Source organism: Apostichopus japonicus, chromosome 15 (genome assembly GCF_037975245.1).
Source record: "Apostichopus japonicus isolate 1M-3 chromosome 15, ASM3797524v1, whole genome shotgun sequence".
Classification (NCBI taxonomy): domain Eukaryota; kingdom Metazoa; phylum Echinodermata; class Holothuroidea; order Aspidochirotida; family Stichopodidae; genus Apostichopus; species Apostichopus japonicus.
This window is the reverse complement of record NC_092575.1, coordinates 17,460,525-17,481,331: the sequence shown is the minus strand read 5'-3', so window position 1 is coordinate 17,481,331 and position 20,807 is coordinate 17,460,525. Positions and strand designations below refer to the sequence as shown.

Below are 20,807 nucleotides of genomic sequence, written 5' to 3'. Positions count from 1 at the left end.
GGTTTTCCCTAGGATCTATGGATACATGTACTGCCAGGTTGTTCCTTAACCTCCTTTCAACATTATCAAAGGGCATAGCACTTTGGTATTAAACCACCCTTTAATTTGCATACACAATCCCTAAATGAAAAAGTGCACTTGTAGCATTAAAAGTCCCACTGTTTGTTATTGGAGCTTTACCTTACAACTTTAGCGATTAACAGCTCTATACTATAGCCATGCTACCCTTGGACCCTCAACTTCAGGGATTAACAGCTACAGCCAGAATACCCTTGGACCCTTAACTTTAGGGATTAACAGCTACAGCCAGACTACCCTTGGACCCTCAACTTCAGGGATTAACAGCTACAGCCAGACTACCCTTGGACCCTCAACTTCAGGGATTAACAGCTACAGCCAGAATACCCTTGGACCCTTAACTTTAGGGATTAACAGCTACAGCCAGACTCCCCTTGGACCCTCAACTTTAGGGATTAACAGCTACAGCCAGACTACCCTTGGACCCTCAACTTCAGGGATTAACAGCTATAGCCAGACTATCCTTGGACCCTTAACTTCAGTGATTAACAGCTACAGCCAGACTACCCTTGGACCCTCAACTTCAGGGATTAACAGCTATAGCCAGACTATCCTTGGACCCTTAACTTCAGGGATTAACAGCTACTGCCAGACTACCCTTGGACCCTCAAGTTCAGCCAGACTACTGTATGTATCTTTGGACCTGACTTAATTTTGATAGCGATACTGGGCTTTAAGCAGTAACAAGTTAATGTTTTGAGAGATTCTGCTACATCATTGTAAATTTATGCTTAACTGACATACTGTATCAGTTTTCAGTTCCATTTCGAGTGCCTTGTTGAAAAAAAGTACATAGTGTTTCAGAGCAATGCCAGTCCTACAGTAGGATATGTTTACATGTATAACAAAAGACTGGATTGTATACAGGACTTCCTGAAAGGTCATGATTTTCCTATAACTAATAACTCTTTGCAAGGATTGTCAATAAGTTTATTAATAAGTCATTTATATTTTTACTTTAAAGATGTTAATAAGGCATCAAAAGGGACTTACATTAGGAACTATTTGCTTATCAGGTGATCCTTCCCCCCCCCACTCTAGTTTTTGCCATGTTACTATTGAAAATGAAGGATTGTAATCCTTTCAAGGCACCAAGACAGGGGCTTCATCCATCCTTCCCCCTTCTCTCCCAGAAAAAAGGGACACACATTTCCCTGCAATCAATTGCAGATTGAGTAACTATCGAAAAACATAGCTTGAGTTGTTTAGGATAAAATGACTCACTAGTTATCAACCAAGGTGTCTCAAAATTCCCCCCACCTGGTCCCCCGCGCTATCCTTTCACAAATTCTTTCGCATTGAAATCCCATTAAAGCCACCAACTCTGGTGGTTGTTGCCATTTCCCCCACCCCCTCCCCTCCCTCCCATCCCTCCCCTCCCATTAGTAAAAAACAGCACTGTTATATTTCCACAGCCAACTCCAGTTAATGTACGTAACATTGACAAACATAGTGTGTGTTGCTTGGGACACATAGTGTATTGTGGGCTTCGTGTACTGTATCTTGTAAACAGAACAGGTAATCTATTGTACCGTACAGTTCTTGCAAACCTGCATTGTAAACAACAATTTTTTACAAGCTATTAAGAACGGAGTGTACAATGCTTTCAAAATTTTCACCCTTGAGACGTAGTTGACAGTAGTTATTGACATACATATACATGTCACATTTGCAAACACTTGTATCAGTTGACTTTGCTGTTGGTATGGTGATTAATATGGTATTAAACTCCTCAGTATTAGTTTTGGATGTGACCCAATATTGGTTATAAATTTATGGGCGCTCTTGTTGTTCTTCTATAATTGGTGATAACAATAACTTCAATTTTCAAGTTTTGTGCCCAGATATAGTTATCTATAGTTATTTCCAAGTATGGTACAGTGTGAACATATCCCATAGCTCTTGTTCAACAGGTATCTCTCTGTATATTACACTATAAAAACTGACACAGAGCCTCATAATAAACCTCCTAGAATTGTAACCATCATTTCCTAGAGTCGTGCAGTGTGAAAATATCCCATAGCTCCTGTTCTACAGGTATCTCTCTGCATGTTACACTTATAAAAACTGACACAGGGCCTCATAATAAACCTCCTAGAATTGTAACCATCATTTCCAAGAGTGGTGCAGTGTGAACATATCCCATAGCTCCTGTTCTACAGGTATCTCTCTGTATGTTACACTTATAAAACTGACACAGGGCCTCATAATAAACCTAGAATTGTAACCATCATTTTCAAGAGTGGTGCAGTGTGAACATATCCCATAGCTCTTGTTCTACAGGTATCTCTTTGTATGTTACACTTATAAAAACTGACACAGGGCCTCATAATAAACCTCCTAGAATTGTAACCATCATTTCCTAGAGTGGTGCAGTGTGAACATATCCCATAGCTCCTGTTCTACAGGTATCTCTTTGTATGTTACACTTATAAAACTGACACAGGGCCTCATAATAAACCTCCTAGAATTGTAACCATCATTCATGAAATGACTTGATTGGAGTTTATACACATGGACTCTAATCTACATAGCCTACAAAATTTGGTAAACATGTTAGCACTGCTCCCCAACTGATACACAGGGCATGGCCAACGCCCTCTTCTCCTCCAAATCGACCATTTCCGAATGCTTACAACAGCAATTCCAGTGTAATTTTGCATCTACCGTAACATGTCCTTGCTTTTAAAAGACCATTTTTTTGGTGAAATGAATTGATCAGGAAATGTGCATCCTCATATGACAAGGACAAGATTTTTTAGTATTTTTGCTCAGATTTGAAAACTTTAACCCAAAGCTGTTCTGGTAAATTAATATGTTATCATCAGAGCTATAGGTTTTCCAATCCTTTCATTAAGTTCAATTGTTAAAATCAGATGCTACATCCTTTCGTGATTTTTCATCTGAAGTCAAAAACTGTACACAAAGTCATCTACATATTGTTAATATTGTAATGGTGAATTTTTCTCTTATAGCCCTCAAATTGTGTCTTGATTCAGCCAATGCAGGGAACAATGTTTTGAATCATTTGTTTAATTGTTTTCAGTACCTCCATGGTATTGATCTGTGTCACAACTTCATGATGATATTTCATTGACAAAAATGGTTCCCATGGTAACATGAAAACTTGCTCAGATTGCCTGGACAGGCTTCAATATCATCTTGGTATATTAGACTGTCTGTGCTTAAATAAATGCATTTGACACTACAAAATTAAATAAAAATATAAAAAAGTAGATAAAAAAAAAACATTGCAGTGGATATCTTCTTCAACACTTTTTTTTAGTCAGTTTGGGTTGTAACTTGTATTAATGTTTTGTTTCTTTGGAATAAGTCAAACCTTGATTTAACTGTAGCTTTTTGTTTATCAATACGTTACAGAATAAAATGCCATTCAATCAGAATTGCTCAAAAAAACAGAAAACTCCATAATAAGGATATCAGGGGAATGAGTAGAACTTGAGAGTAAACTTCAGACACTCAGAACTAAGACAGATTCAGTCAAAACAATTTTATCACAATATAACCCTCAAACTAAGAGGATGCACATGGTCACATCAATCAGGCCAATTTTCACTTTTTGACACAGAAAATACATTGCCTCCCTATAGGATATAACTCCCTTGGTCCCACTTGGTGTTTATGGAGGGGGGAGGGGAGAAGGGGGCTATGGAGTTTGTTTAAAGGCAGTTATGTCTTTTCTGTAATGGCTGAGTATATTGCAGGCCACAAATTACATTTTAATCAAATTGTTAAAAATAAAAGAACTATATACTGATCTAAATCAAGTTTCCAATGGCATTTCCTGAATTAAACAGACATCAGTTACTATGCAGGCTTATATGCTTATAACAGTTGCTAATGATAAGTCTAAATATAGCTTGTTTCAGGTCTTTGAAACAAGTCAGCTTTAATAGTGACTTACATTAGTTTCCATCAGTGCTGTAGTACAGTGTATGGTGCCATTGAGTAAAGTAATCGTCGAGTATTTCAAGTCTTTTTTGGTTATATGTGTTTTGAAACATATACAGTAAAATATAGTATCATACACTATATAATAATAATATTGTAGATTTATATAGCGCCACTCCAGGAAGCGAGTTACTGCCCATGGCGCTTCACAAAGTGGAAAGCATCAACAGTGAAATGCAAAACAGAAATAATGAGTCTTCAGTAAACTCTTAAAAGTTGAAAGATTTGAACAAGTGGTCTGGTCACTACATACCATTTTAACTTTCATTATTTGAGAATCATTTCGTAGAATTGATGGGTTTTGTTATTTAATTTAGGTGAGTTGCAAACTACAACATTAAACTACAGAAATCAGATCGAGGGAATGCACAATACTTGTGCCAAATCGTTTTTTTTGCGACAGACCGAATTCGTCAGACATGTTTACCGTTGTAGTGTTTTTCCCACGTTAGGAGACAATCACATACCTTTAAAGTAAGTATTTAAATATGAAACCAACACACTTCAGCAACATACAAAAAATTAAATAGGTAATAAAATATCAATAAGTTGACATAGCAACACAATATATTAATGGAACAGACAGAATCGACTATAAAGAGGTCATTGATCAGAACCATTGAACATTTTAATAGTCTAGTAGTACTCCTTATCTGTATTAACTGAAACTACTGTACTGTATGCATATATTAAACATCGTGAATTTACTTCGCTCCTCGCTTACCTGTCTCCCCACAACCCCGTATATTAAACATCATGAGTACAATTCCGATGCCTTAGCGTTGCAAAAAAAAAACAAACTTTTTATTAACATTCGACTTAAAATTACAATGTCACACATATATGTATGCTTAACCAAGAAACCTCAAGCACAATGTGCAGTTATATTGGATAATTCCAATAATGCAAACTACTAATTAATCAACTTTTCAATGTGGATACATGTGTAAAGTTTCACGTAACTCTTAAATTCAGATCAGATCCCTCACTTTTGTATTCATTTAAGTTTCAAGCGTATTTGACAGATTCAATTGTAGAAAAACGAAACAAGAACGACCTACATCAATTGAAAGTTGTATTTGTTATTTTTAATTGTTCATACATAACAGGATGGGCTGCTGAAAGTGATTCTTGGAAATTTGAGTTTGTCATCGTTTGAAAGCGATGTTAGAGGAGTTATACAGTGTGAACTTTCTATTAGATATACAATGCAGATAATATGACAATGACAACAATTTATTTCCAGCAATTGTGTACAGTGTACAGTGTTTAACAAAGTATAAACGAATATTTTGATATACTATACAATTTATAGAGACAGGTACAAAGAAAAAAGAAAAAAAAACAGTCATCATGTTAATTGATATACAATATTTAAGCTATACAAATGCATGGAAAAGGAGAAAAAAGAAGAAGCGCAATGCTTATAGAATGTTTTCCCCATTTGAATATGATAAATATACATATACTGTAGAGCAATTGGTGAAAGGAAACAAACTCCAAAAAAAAATTAAATAATATGAAAAAAAGAAGAAGAACAGGAAAGAAAAGAAAAAGAAGACAATGAATTTGTCGCAATCAATACAGTAAAAACGAACTATTTAGATGTGATTGGATGCTTACCTCACTATGATAACAAAAATATTCCTTTTCCTTCCCCCCCCCTTTCTGTTTTGATCTTTAGGATCCGAGGGTCTCGTACGAGCAGTTCTGTTCCTGGTTGCTACGTAACATCCACGTCATGAAACTGTCGGCCTGGCTCTTGGAAGAGGGGAGTCGGAAAGGTCTTCGCCTGTCGGATGAGAGCGATACTCCCACCTTCTACCAGACCTTGGCAGGGGTCACGCATTGTAAGATATTACGTTAACGAGTTACCCTTACTTTTAGCAAACTGTCTGAGATGAGAGAAATTGCCAGACTAAAAGCCATCTAGTGACCTGTAAGTGCTAGTATTTATTAGAAGAGACAAACTCTTATCATCATTATCAATCTACGTGACAGAGATACCCTGGATGATGAACGACTTCCCCAAACAGCTGTGAGATATCTCATTTCACCGGGGGAGATATCACTCGTTTTTTAGCTGTCTGTTTCTTTGCACAATAGGGTGAAGATTTGATCAAGTCTAAATATAACATCATCGAGCTATGGGCGCGTCGATCACGATCATGTTTTTATGTGTTTATTACAATGTTTTTTTGCTCTGTATTTTTGCTATAATGGAGATGGATTTTGCAATTGCTGTATCCAGAATATTGGACCTTAATATAATCCAATGATGATGGCATTGGTTTCAGAGTCAAGGTTAAAACATTCTACCTTGAAAGTATGAAAAGAAAAACAGAGAGAAATTAAAAGGATTCAGACCTTAACGGCACTATGACATCATAGATTAACGAAACGACAGCACCCAGACAGGAGTATTAAATTAAGATATCACCCAAATAGAGCAAGATATTGAATGGCTTTGTTTGGGAAGGGGGTGGGGGTTGCAGTGGGGAGAGGTTCTTCACAAAGATCTCTGTCATATAATAAGCCAAAGATAATGGTTGAGTTTCTTGTCACCTTTAAGTTGAGTTCTTGAACATAATCATGTTAATATTCTTTGATCCACTGTATGGCCATAAAACGACTTAATGAAAAATTAGTTTATCCCAGTTTTTGAGTCTGAAGATATGGAAGAGGAAGTGGGTGTGGACCTGGAAGTGGGTCAGTTATGGCATGGTGCCAACATGTCACTTATATTTGTAGGCTTAGATACAGTAGATAAGAGTGCATATACGTTGAATGGAGTCAGGTAAGTAGCATGGTTTGTAGGTACCTAGATTCATCATGTTTAGGGTATCCCTCTACCCCAACACACTACACACTCCCTCTACCACAAGGCACTCCCTCAACTGAGTCTGAAAGTGAACTGGGAAATAGTGTCATTACCAGCGGGTGATAGGTCCCAGAGGGCATAAAATATTAAAACAGGTTACCAGTTTACTCTAGACATGGTAGGGAGAATGCTGAGGTTGTGAGAAGACAGGTAAGCCAGTCACTCATAAATATTCACAACTTACAGATTTTTGGCGTTTATTTTTTACTATTATATTATCGAGGTAGAATCACCCATCAATGATCGAAACTTGTGTTTTTTGATAAAGTACCAAGTGGAAGGAAACGTGTTACAAACTATTCATCATGTCATAATGCACAAAGTATGTTTATTGGAATGGAACTGCTAGCAAGGAAGTGCACATTAGGTGGCAGGGAGCATTCAGTTTGGCACACATCCCAACAATCAGTTTTGAAACCGATCAAATCTGGTCATGAACTAGTTTTAACTATCGTTTGGATTGTCCGTAGACCATAAACAGCATTACTGCCTTTGTGAATGAGGTGTCAAATGAGGCTTTGTAGCATACTTTTGTTGTTTATCCAAAGCAACAGATTGTGTGCACAAGCTGATAAGTATGTAACTGTGGTAATACATATGCAGTGAGGATGGTATATATATATATATATATATATATATGTATATGTATATGTATATGTATATGTATATATATATATATATATATATATATATATATATATATATATATATATATATATATATATATATATATATATATATAAATATATAGGAATAGGTACTTGACATCTGTACAAAAATACAGTAGCTGTCATAATGACCTGATCAAAATGTAAGATCAAAATGTAAAAGTGTCACTATGTTTCCAGGCAAATGTTTCCATTCCTGTGGTATTTCCTGACTGAGTACTAATGAAAAATAATGAATCTTGCAGTTGATCAAAATAAGATGTAAACCCCTAGAGTTTTTATTTGCACATTCATTGGCAACTCATTTTTGATTCCATTTTACTCAAGACATTTGCCTGTCTGGTATACTTTTTTAATGTGATCATTAGTATTAAGCAGAATGAAATTTCAAATTGGCTAAAAAAAAAAAAAAATTAGATACAAAAAATTCTTTTGATGTTAAATGTGGTGCTTGAAAATGACAGATATGTTTTCCTTATAGGTGTATATTTTTAACCTGCATTAAGGCAACATTACAAAAAAATAATATTGCAAATGTTTTAATGCAAGACATACTCTTTGAATAATTATTTACAGTCATAAATTAACGACTAAAGGCATGTATAGGCATGTATAGGCAATGGCAATGAAGATTGTTGATATGTATTCCTTTAATGACCTTGTCAAGTGGTTGTTGGTTAATACCTAAGTGTATCCTCATTTGCCACTTTTCATTAGATAAAAAACTTTGTATCTCTTGGCCTGGTTTCATCTCTAGCTTTGTAAATCATTTTAATTTTTTTTTTTTTTTGTGATCTTTGCTCCCCGTGAGCTCCTCTACAGCAATTTGTCAAAACTTTTTAGTCACCTAAATACAATGATTAATAGTGCCAGGTCATTTGAGTCCCATAAAGTATGGTAAACTAGTACTTCTAAAAGCAGAAACTGATAATGTTTGACACCTCTTTCAATAATCCTACAGTTAATGTAAGTGGAAATTGTGCTGTAGGCTTGTTAAAGCAGTTTATGAAAGAAAAATCTCACTTGCAATAATGTTGTATTAGCTTCGGAATGGTAAATTCAGAAGGTAGAGTATATGCGTAGAGTGTTGTTAATTGTTGTACGCTTGGTAGATCAGAATGATATGTGTATGAGACAGGTAAGTATCATTATTTTTAAATTACCCAAACAATCTTTAGTCACTAATGATCAAATTAGTGTGTAGCAATGGGATGAGTAGAGTGGGAGGGTAAAAGGGGAGGGTAAAGGGTTAGGGAACTTAGGGTAGAGGTAAAGGGAGGGTAAGGGGGAGGGTAGAGGGGGAGGAGAGGATAAAAGGTTAGGGTAGAGGGGGAGGGTAAAGGGGGAGGGTAGAGGGGGAGGCTAAATGGGGAAGGGGAGGGTAAAGAGGAGGGGGAAATTGTGGCTGACAAATGTGTCCAAGCCTTTGGTCAACAGCACTTACCCATCTTCACAAAACTCTAAAGATGTCTTTAACCAACATTTTTTCTTGTATCTGTGGCAGTTTGAACATATGTGAACTACTTTCAGGGCACTAATCAGGGCACTATGTAGATTAAACAGTGTCAAAAATAAAGATAGCAATATTTTACACTCATAATATTGCTTTATGCAAAAATAAACATCATTAAGCCTCTATGTATTCCCCAATTTCAAGATGCCTAAGAACTAAGAAACAGCTGTTTCCTCTGGGGGTTTTTACCCTTGGATATTTTCCAAATTCCAACAAAGGAGGGGAATTCCCTCTGAGTTTATTAGCTGCTATCATGCGTCTGATGAAAATGCCATCGAAGAGGTTCGGCAGTTGATTACAAGCTACATTGAACCTACTAACTGAAGCTTGAAAAGAACCAGTGCAAAACCGGGTAGAACTGCTCAGTGGAGAGACCACAGTGGATTCAAAGACGGTAATAATGGTTATTGCCAGGGTATGATAGAAAGCCAACTAAACACACAGTAATGTATTCTATCTTTGTACACTTTATTGTCAGTTCATTAATACATAGTTATTGTTGTTGAAGAAAACATGCTAGTTAAAAATTTAAAAAATCCTGTCCAATTTCTGCTGTCCTATTCTTATCCCAGTAGCATAGAATATTAAAATAGAATTAATAATAATTTAAATGAATGAGCTTTCTGTTGAAACTTTGCCGTATAGGTTGTGCTATACTTTGAGAACAAGTAGATAGGGCATTACTGTTGTGAAAACATATTGAAAGGAAGGGGGGGGGGGGGTGCGGGCGAGAGTTAGAGGGAGATTTGTCACCCCATTTTTTCCTGTCTTCCAATTGATTAGGTTAATTAATCCAACTTTCTTCATCAAGCTCATTAGGTTAGGGTGAGGGTGAATATAGGCACTCCTTTGGAGGCCCATTTCTATTGTTGCACAGGACCAGTTTGTTCCTTGCTTTGCCACTGTGTAGTACCAGCTGATTGTGATTCAGTGTAAAATGTAAAAGGTTTAAAACTTGATCTTTTGCCCACAACATTTATTCCTGCTGGTAGACTTGTTACACAGCTTTTCTTTGCATGCAGAGAATTTTGCCAAATTTGGACTCCTTGTCTGATATAAGGATCATACTAGATTTGTGAGTGATATTTTCTTGGTACAGTAGCTAATGTTAAAATAAGTTTGCCATTGACTGCTTGATTCCTTGTTGTTTCTTTGTGTGTATGTTCGGGCATTAACCCAGGCATTATTCAATGAACTGATCCAAATTTGGCCAGATTCATGATTTTCAAATTTTTCAGTCGCATTTCCCCTAAACTGAATGTTTAACCCAATTTTCTCACAGAAGGATGCTAGATTCATACTCTTGTTTCTCGTGGTTAAAAATGTCAAAAGTAATATGATCGATAAAATTTTTAGTACGAAACCCATGTTTTTAATGTTCAATTTAGATAACATTGACATGAGCTCAAGTAGGTACTCCAAATTTGATGATACACATAACAACTAGTATACATGTCATAATGTGAATGGGTGCATGTAACAGTTAAAGTGTTCCACTGCCCCACAACCTGTAGGTTCCATGATTTACAAAACCTCACCAGAAACCAATTCTCTTGACCTAACAATTGCTGCTTATAGACATCATTGGTGAACAGAGCCTCAATGCAGAAATTTTGGATAATCTGGTTGCGAGTTAACATGCCTGCCTTTTCCATAATCTCAGAACAGTCATGGATAAGAGAAGGCTTGGTAACAGCCGGTGTTCGCCCGGGATCATCACATAGATAGGGTTACAAATGAGGACCGATTTGGCTTCCTCATCCTAGCACTTGGGATTTATGAAACTAAACTATAATTCCTCAACTCTAGTGTTAAACGAGGAATGAAATTCACAGATTCTCATATTTTTTTATCACTGTGTTCATTCAAAGGAAGGAAATACTAAGAGCGTTGGGTTGCTGCAATTAACCTTAAAAAAAGAAGAAAAACATCTTGTTTCATGAAAAGTTTGCATAGTGTGACAAGATGACACCTTCAGGAAAGTGGAAGCAACATGAGATCTGTGATGGAAAGTGTTTTGATATTTCAAAGTATAGGATTATAAACTTGTCTACCACTTTAACAACTTAAACTGTGTGTAAAAAACACTACCAGCCAGTTTTATCTATTTTTTGAAAATGCGTTCAGGAAATAGGACAAATTCCCTACAACTAAGTACTGGGATGTCATTTAGTCATCGTACACACCATTTGCTGGGATATTTTGTGCAGTAGCGTGATCCGAGAAGTCTTCTCTATCAAATTCTGATAAGCACTGACTGAGCTTGGCGTTTTAACTACCTGCATATAAAATATTTCCGCTCGGAAAAATGTTCTTGTGTGCACGGAGACAACCAAGGAAGTCGTTGCACTGGGCGAGACCTGTGTAGTGAGTCCATACTCATATTCGCATGGATACATACTTGCCTGTACTGATACTCATGTGTGATTAGTCTTATTCTTTACTCAATGCATTTTGAGAATCTAGTATTGATATTATTACTACCAGTGAGTAGCGTTGTGAGAGCGTTGTGGTCAATTGGTGAAGGCGGCGGACTTGTGATCTAAGGCTTGCAGGTTCGAGTCCTGGTCAGATCATTGTGTTGTGTCCTTGGGCAAGGCACTTTATCTCTATTGCCTCTCTTCACCCAGGTGTACAAAATGGGAATTGCGAGGTAACTTGTAAATATAGTTGCGTGCACCGGTTCGTGGCAGCACCCTATGGGAAGTCCACCCAGGGGACACATAGATGTGATGCATTTTAGTGCCCCACTAGGGATTGTTTGACTTGCGCACACTTTGGTGTGTAGGTGTGACAAGTTACCAATGACCAGGTGTTAGTGTTGTAGAGTCATGTGAGGGAGGCCTCACCCTCAAACAAGACTGTAAATCTTCAACTTTAACTTTTGGTGGAAGATTAATTACTCGTCGTACAGTGCTCCTGCTAAGAGCCTCGTACTCATACTCATAAGGAGGGTAATTTTACTTTACATCAATACTCTTGCTGTTGCACTGGTACTACTACAAGTACACACATTCTCACACTCAACAGTATGATGTGTTGTGACACGTCGACAAATGGCTTATGGAATGACTGTGAATGGTTGTAAAGAAATAAAAGAGTACAGGGTTAGCTACGTCAGTTTGTGTTAGGTGAAAATATAAAGAACTGGGAGATGTTAACTGAATTGGCTACTCCAGGGTTGTTTATTTTTAAGTAGAAGATCTCTTAATCTGGTACTTAAAACATTTCACACAAAATCTATCGTTGTAAAAACAACACATGCACAAAAACATAACATTTGCAAATTTGTTTTGCAGTTGTTCTTGTAGACATGTTACAAAGTAAACAGTGGGTTGTTTTGATTGCAGTTATAGGAGTCACACTAGAGTATTTTGGGATAGGTGGTTGGTGGAAGTTGTTCGATTACTCGCGATAAAACATCAAAATTGTGGGGCTTTTCGGATACCATTCGGTCTCATAGGACCTGACATATATTTCATGCATAAACACCTGTTGCAAGTTTAGTAGTCGGAAGTTTATTGGGTTTCTCTTTTTGGCAAATTTCTCAGCAAGGAATTATCTTTTGTCAGAGCATTTTCAAGTGTATATGGGAATACCTATGAGTGAGGTTTAACTCACTGAGCTGCCGGTTTGTAACATAGTGCTGCTCATTATCAAGCAGGAACTATTGCAATTAATATATCTCTCTTATACCCTGTCTCCTATGCCATCAACCTCGCTTACAACGATTGGTAACATTTTTGACATTGCACCCCTCGCCGACCCTTAAGGTCGTTGCCATCTTCCTTCTGACTCTATCATTCCAACGGTTAATTCTCAGTTGTGAGTTTCATTTATGCCGGTATTGCTTCATTTGTGAGGTACTCAATAACGTATGCCTCAATAGAAGGCATTGGATATACTACCTCACTGTGTGAGGTATGCAAGATATGTCTATTAAACTGTGAGGCACAAAACATTTACATATTTATGACTGTATGGGTAATACAGGATGCTCTCCATGTGCAAGACACACAAAGTTGATTTTAGTTGGTAAGTATATTGTGTTAGTTAAAGATTTCTAATGCTGATGTTTGAAATCCTCCTTTAATCAGCTCTGCTGCTTTGTTTAAATTTATTTGTTTAAATTCTTTTATTTTTGCTCAAATTTTGGCAAATTCATTTTTGCAAAAGGACATTTTGAGCAAAATGCTTAGATTTCCAGAGCAAGGTTAAGGGCTGGAGGGGGAAGATTTTCCTTTTTTTTTCTCCTTCATTTTTTTCATGTGGAATGTTTTGTTTTCTTGTTTACAGTGGAGGAGGCAGATATCATTGAACTGGAGAAACGTTACTGGGCTTTACAATCCCAGTCAAAGAGCGGCCGAGTGGATCTGGACACTCTGAGACCCTTAATCTCACCCCCACTACCTGTAGACTTAGTACAAGGTAAAAGATATTTTGACAAATATTTGACTTAGAGAGCAAAGGCAATTTAAGGGGTAGAGTGAATATTAATGATAATAATATTCCAAACTTATAAAGTGCCTTTTTCAATAAAATATAAAATGCTCTATGGCGCTGCACAAATAGAAGGTAAAATACAAACGAAGAAGAAGTACAGAAAAGTAGCTAAGAAATGAATTAGAAAAAAAGCTAAAAGTTAATATAAGAGATAAAATTGCAAAATCAATCAATAGGGATGAGATTAAACTACCAGATTGTGTTAATATGAAGGAAGAATGAGTGACAATGTAAGATTAAGTGACAAAGTATTAAATCTTTAAGAGCCCTGATTTTCATCTCATGAAGTACAAGACAGGCAGAAGTGAGCAGTAGTTTTAAACATCATAAAAATTACCCAAAGTTTTTAATTCTTTAACTGATTTTGTGCATTGGTCTTTTTCTTGTTTGCTTTTTATTTATTTGTATACTCTGAGAGCAGATCAGGTAGAATGATATAACCAATGCATATCATTGTTGAAGGAAGGGAATTGGGATGGTGATGGGGGAAGGGGACGTTGGTAATAGATGATGTTCAATATCAGCAATCCTGGCATCTCATTGAAATTTTGCAATTTTGAAAAAAGAGAAAAAAAATCGAAATAATTCTATCTATTATTCAGTTTCTCGAAGAGGTCTACACTGAAGATCATTATTGTTCATAAATTATTCCCAGATTGAAATATCATAAATTTGTCTAGTTTTACCTTCCCTTGGAGAGTTTATGGCACAGTGTCAAGTTTTAATTTTCAATTTTTTTTGCACGGTGACGTAAATATTATGATTTATTGGCTTGTATAAATATTGAAATCAACCATTCAGTTTTTCACTAAACCTTCTGGCCGTGCTGACGGGTATGTCATATTTGTGTGCATTAATATGCATCGCTAGTAACGTGAATTATAGCAAAGATAATATAGTAAAAGATTTTTTTTTTCTTGGCTGGGATTTGTGTTCAGTGTCTGGTAGGTATTAGACATTGACGTATTTTGTTTTATAAAAGGTGTTGCATATCCGCCATGTCTAGATCAATAGTTGGGAGGTGTTTTTGGGTAAGAGCTGTTGAAGTGTTTGAGAAAACTTAAACAAATAAAACAAGAAAAGAGTGGTGAAGGCTTATATTACCAAACTCGTCCTGCCTCTCCCTTCTGGTCCGACCCCTCTCTCCGACGACGAGCCAAAACATATCAGCTGTTTAAAAAATTAGTTTAATATTCATTTGGTTTATTCAAGCATGGTCTTCAGATGAATTCTGTCATTTTTGTTTTCTTTAACCAGATGCAACCAACTGTTTCCTCTGTGGGTATCTGATAATTTTTTTTGCACCGTTTCTCATGACTGGTTTTTAGAAAGACAGGGTTGGTTGGTATTAAATTTGCCAGAAGCTTTGGTAACTTGTCAAAATCAGCTCAATACACTGCTTTAAGTGATGGCCTGCATTTCTAGCATTGGTTTACTCTTTCTCTCTATCTGGACAGGATTGTTCAATGCTTTTGATGAAAACAAGGACAGCCACATAGACTTGAAGGAGATGGCCTGCGGACTGTCTGCTTGCTGTCGAGGACCAAAAGCAGAAAGACTCAAGTGTAAGTCCTCTCCCTCTTTTATTTAATTTAATTAATTTGGTAATAATAGTTTATATATATGATAATAATAATAATTTATTTATTTAATTTTGTAGGCCTGTAGTCATTTAATTTTTTTTTTTTCATTGTTAGAAAAATGACGGCAGTTTCTGTGCGTGAAAATGGCAAAGGATAATTTCTCGGGATAAAAATAATTCATGAGTTATGTTATATTTTGCCCCACCCCCCCTTCGCGATCTGTATATTCCATTTCTCTCCAGTTTAGTAAAGGTTGTTTGGTACAGAGAACTTAGAAAGTTTACAGCTACCCTCAGAATATTTTTTAGCATGACAAGAACATTTTGTTGAGGCCTCATATTAGCCTTCCTAAAATGCCTGCTTAAAAATGTTGAAACGTTCAGAGTTTGTGAAACTTTTAAGTATGTTGAAACAATTTGAATAAAATGGTCAATGTATGAGTAAACATTCTGAGGATAATAACCTTTGAGATGATATTTTTTATTATAAACTTTAAAAATGTGGAAACATTTAAATAGTTCGACCATCATAGGAGAAGTGGTTCTTTGAAACAGACTAATTGGAGTTAGTTAAGCCCTTGAGAATATATTTACTAGCGTTGGTTATGATGTGACATCATCCTGGAAAACGATATTCTGAAACAAGCAAGTTGACTGATAGTTTTGGACGATTTTTAAGTAATCTCTGACAGCCTAACTGGTAGATCTGCTGTCAAAGAGGGTGCTTTTACACTGGATCCGGATCAGATCTCGATGTCAAGATCTGATCCTGACGTCAAGATCACAGCTCTAGTTTAAACGCAGTTCAGATCGGGATCTGATCCTCCTATTCTGATGCTGGCAGAGACTAAGATCTGATCCGGATGTCAAGATCTATTTAAACACTCCGGCATCAACAGTGGCCCGAGATATCCGGTGACCGCATTACATCACATGCATTCTCGCGTGAAATTCCAGTCCTGTATCACGCATGTGCTAATTCCTACGTAGATTGAGTGCGTGTGGGCCGTGCATAGCTTAGTATTGTCACCCTTAGGCTAGGCAACCATGACAGTGAAAGTTTTGGAGTATAAGTACTACGTGATCCGCCGCTGCGCATGACACATTTGCAATCCGAGTTTTTTACCAACATCCGGTGAATAGCAGGGGAGGATCAGAGTACAACTCAAGTGTAAATGCATCTGAATCAATGGATAAGTTTATACCATGGAGAGATGATCCTCTGATAAAATTTGGGGATCCGATCCGAATCTAGTGTAAAAGCACCCAGAGACAACTTACAAGACCAGAAATACATCACACTGGTGTTACGGTTATCTGTCTGACCTTCAGACATTGTAGCACGCTGTACATAACAAAATACTGTATATTTCTTATCTTGCTCAGATATCTCTTTATTCCAGTATTGCTTTTACCATTCATAGGTTGGTTGTGATGCAGAGTTGCCCTTCAGCCTAAAGAACTTTATGTCATTAAGTAATTAATTCATTAATTAATAAATTATGTAACTTAATTTATCACATAGTTCATGTTACTTTGTGTACCAGTAGAACAAAGTGAAGTTGTCAATAGCAGGCTCACATCACAGTATGTATAGAGCGGAAATACTTAACGTAAACCATCAGTTATGGTCTCTTCCTCACCAAGCCTTTCACCTCTTAATTAAGAGCTGTTAATTGGCTGTCGCTGATATCACAAAATTCCAGACACCACTGGTCTTCCTAGAACCATTAATATTCATATTTTAACTGTAGTGCGAATGAATCCTTTCATAAGTTGGCATTGCATACGAGAGATTCTCATAGATCTGTTGGTCGCGAGTGATTGCTAAACAAGCAAACAAATCATTGAACTCTGTCAGCAGGGAGAAGGGAGGCGACTATCATATCATATATCTACCAAGCATGAGCTGTTTCCGCAAATTCACGGAATATCCGTGATTTCTTTTCTACCGCGGGACAAAAACTATTATCCTAACACACTGTAGCATACGCAAACTGGAGCCTATACCGCAATTTGTGCAAAATTCTGTGATTTCACTAGTACCTTTTGTGTTTGTTAAGTCCCGGACAAACCTAACTTTCTTAATAATTCTCATTAATGCATTCAACATTAACATTTCTGTTTCATCCCAAAACTGGAAGCAGTTTTTAGGTAAATAACCTTTTAAAGGTCTACCACTGTGAATATCTTAGATATTGAAATTCTTAACTTCACTGGTCTTGATTTAGGTTTATATGATTAGAGTGACAATATTGTAATCCTACAATTTCACACTTTATATTATTTTGAGGGTAAAAACTATAAAAGCACTTTCCCCATCTTAGGATCTACTAAAGCACGATGTCAATATTTATTAGTTCGAAAATAATGTGAGAGAAATAATAATCAGGCAGTTTACGACACTTAGGAGACCACGAATGTGGGAGAAGCCCGCAAGAGCTTATGGATTACAAGTTTCACGTCGGGTGGCTTCCAATTCAACATTTTCACTCAAATTTGGAATCTTTTCAAGTTAGAAAGTCTTTTCAGGTGGAACTTTTCGATTGCTAAGCCTCATTGCTTCTAATGCCACCGTCTTTATCCACTCCGCCTCAGCACCGATTCACAAGAGACAAGAACAGACTTGTTCTAACAGTTCCTGTTGGTCATAAAGACCCAAGAGTGTGTATATATATATATACTCTTCTCATGGTATATTCTCTTAAATTGTTCTATGTTACAGTTTGCTTCAAAATCTTCGATTTGGACCGCGATGGACTTCTTTCAAGGAACGAAGTCGAGGAAATGTGCAAATCACTTTTGAGCGTAAGAAGGGAAAGTAGAGTCAACCAGGAAATAGTGAGTTCTAGTTGTGATCAAATTTATGATAATAAAGATGGCAATTTACTCGTAAGCTCGTTTAATGGTATTTGATATTTTCAACGTTCGGCTCATTTTATTATTACATGTTTCTGTTTCACAATAAGCATGACAAGTCTCGTAGGGTTGAGTAGTCAACTTTGAACAAAGATCGTCGGGGAAAATCTTGCCCCCTGGAAGTTATACTTTGTTTTTCTATCCACACTGTGTTCTACATTATTTTACCCCTTTCCTATGTTCTACCAGGCCAAGTAGAGTAGGTTTCATCCATCCCTCTGTCTTCACCCCTTGGGTCTCTCTCCACTCCCCTCTCTTCCCCTCTCTTCCCCTGGCCTCTCTTCCCCTCCTTTCCCCTGGCCTCTCTTCCCTGGCCTCTCTTCCCCTCTCTTCCCCCTCTCTTCCCCTCTCTTCCCCCTATCTGACCCTCTCTGAATGCTAAGTTGTACTATACGGTTAACAAGCACTTCTTTTACACGCTCAATGTCAACAATCCACAAGTTCAGTACTACCCATTGTTTTGTCACTCTCCAATATTCAAGCTTTTTTAAGATTTTTTTGTTGTTAAAATTCTTTTTCAACACAAGAAGACATTCAATTTCTTCTTGATATCTGCAGGACCTGGAAGACGTAGAGAGCCTTGACCCAGTTGCAATCGCAGGAGACATCCTGGCAAGCCACGACGAAGATAAAGATGGTTTCATCACCGCAGAAGAGTTTCAAGTCTGGGCCGTCAAGAACAGCCTGCCAGATGAATTCAGCAAACTCTTATTTCAGGTAAAGGCCGTTAAGTTGGCCATCGGTGGTCTTTTGTTATCCAGCTAGAGGGAGGCTTTGGGCGATAATGCTCTACAGCTGAGGTGCTGGCGACCGTCTCGGAACCTGCCAGAAATTTAAAAAAGATAATAGTTTTGTTTTTGCTACAAATGATGATAAACCTTTTGACCCAAGAACAAACATGCATTATTTATGTTCATATGTATATTGTTTGATACTATATACTGTATATTATATACTGTATATTGTACTGTATATTGTATATATTGTATACTGAATATTATTTTGATGAGGATACTTGTATTCTACCTATTATGTGGCCAACATTCATAACCCCTTTCTGCTTTTCTTTGGCCAGCAAGCTGACAACAAACCCCAACAAACTTATCCTCCTGGCATCTACCAACCTCTTAGGGCTCTCTCCCTCCCCCCTTACCTGTCACGCACCAGATTTTTTTGAAGTTTGGTCCATTTTTGACATTCTCATATCCTTCATTTCCCCCCCCGCAGATTTGTCATATTGTGTTGGGTCTCAGACCTGCCACTACATCTGAAGAGAAAGAAATCATCTTGGGTTGGGTGGATCGTGAGAAGAGGCGGGGAATGAAGGCAACCCAGACCTGGTATCTCATCGCTGCTGACTGGTGGCAAACCTGGCTGAAATACGTCTCTTACAAGGTACCTTAAACTTTAAAACAGTTCCACTTCTCACTGAAGAGTGGAAGATGTTGATTTCTACATTTTGTCACCACCCTGTCATAGGTAATGGGGGTGGGTGTTGGTGTATGTACTTTGTTGTATTTTATATGCAGCTGTTATAGGTTTTTTTCCAATCAGTGAACCCTGTGGCGAGTACAACACACATGACTATAATATTTTGTGATACTGTTAGGCAGGTGTATAGTGAGTCCATATTTCATATTCTTATTACCTATATGAGAACTCACGTTCCTGGATTTGTACTCTGACTACAATCAATGGATTGGTACTCAAACTCAGAGCAGTTTTGGTTACGATACTGAAGGCTCAGTATTCTTTGCTATCGTGCTGGCGTGTGTGTGTAGGTGTAATATGTGTGTGTATGTGATGGCTAGCTTGGAAACACGATATCTCAAGAAGCACGAGTTGAGTCAATGTCATGCTTGGTAGGTAGATGCCCCATGATGTGAAGATGTGCCCTATTGTTTGTGGTTCCCATCTCATGCATATTGATGAGTAGGCTGGGCTTAACATAAAAATTGGTATAATGGCAATATCTCTTTAACCGTATGTCCAATGTAGTTCATACTTAATATGGTGATGTCAGGGTTGATGGTAGGTACATGGTCATAATCAAGAAATTCATTCTCACTTTTATTCATGGATGGGTGTCGCAAAGTGAAAAGCTTGTAAAGACAATATCCCAAGAAACACTAGTTAAATCAATGTCGCAAGGTAGATGCCCCATGATGTGTAGATGTGCCCTATTTTTTGTGGTTCGCATTATCAGGAATATTAATATTAAAAGGCAAGTTTATGTATTAAAAGATATATTCCTTCTTTGCCACATGATCTCCACAATGATACTGAAAGAACAGAAACAAAAGTCTTTGCTTTAATTAATAATAATAATAATAATTTATTTTATAAAGCGTAAAATCCACAAAAATGCTCTAAAAAGCTATGTCACAGTAAATAAAAAAAAATATAAATCTGCATCCTGTTTGACTGTTGCCAGATGCATTAATCAAAATTGATTCAAAGAAGTAGTTCTGCCCTCTGGACAATCTTCTGCTCCTTCTAAGTAAATAATCAAGTATATAATTTTCGTACCAATTTGCGACTTTGAACTTTAACTATTTCTGGAATGTTATGAGACTTGTCATAAAACCCAAGAAAAAATTTGTCAATGTCTTGCAAGATCATGTAAAATTTAGAAAACAAAAAGAAAAAATAATGGAGTTCAGATGTTCTGCTGTTTTTTCCATGCCCCTG

The 20,807-nt window shown here is 37.0% G+C and overlaps 1 protein-coding gene across 6 annotated transcripts in view; it reads left to right on the top strand.

The window, feature by feature from the left end:
• Positions 1-20,807, top strand: part of LOC139981568 (ubiquitin carboxyl-terminal hydrolase 32-like) — a 93,821-nt gene that overhangs the window by 25,548 nt on the left and 47,466 nt on the right. For all 6 annotated transcript variants that reach the window (XM_071994046.1, XM_071994045.1, XM_071994044.1 and 3 more), the window contains exons 5-10: positions 5,735-5,900; positions 13,409-13,540; positions 15,073-15,180; positions 17,923-18,038; positions 18,675-18,833; positions 19,344-19,511. In XM_071994046.1, the coding sequence (XP_071850147.1) occupies positions 5,735-5,900; positions 13,409-13,540; positions 15,073-15,180; positions 17,923-18,038; positions 18,675-18,833; positions 19,344-19,511 (849 nt within the window). The remainder of the gene's footprint in view (positions 1-5,734; positions 5,901-13,408; positions 13,541-15,072; positions 15,181-17,922; positions 18,039-18,674; positions 18,834-19,343; positions 19,512-20,807) is intronic.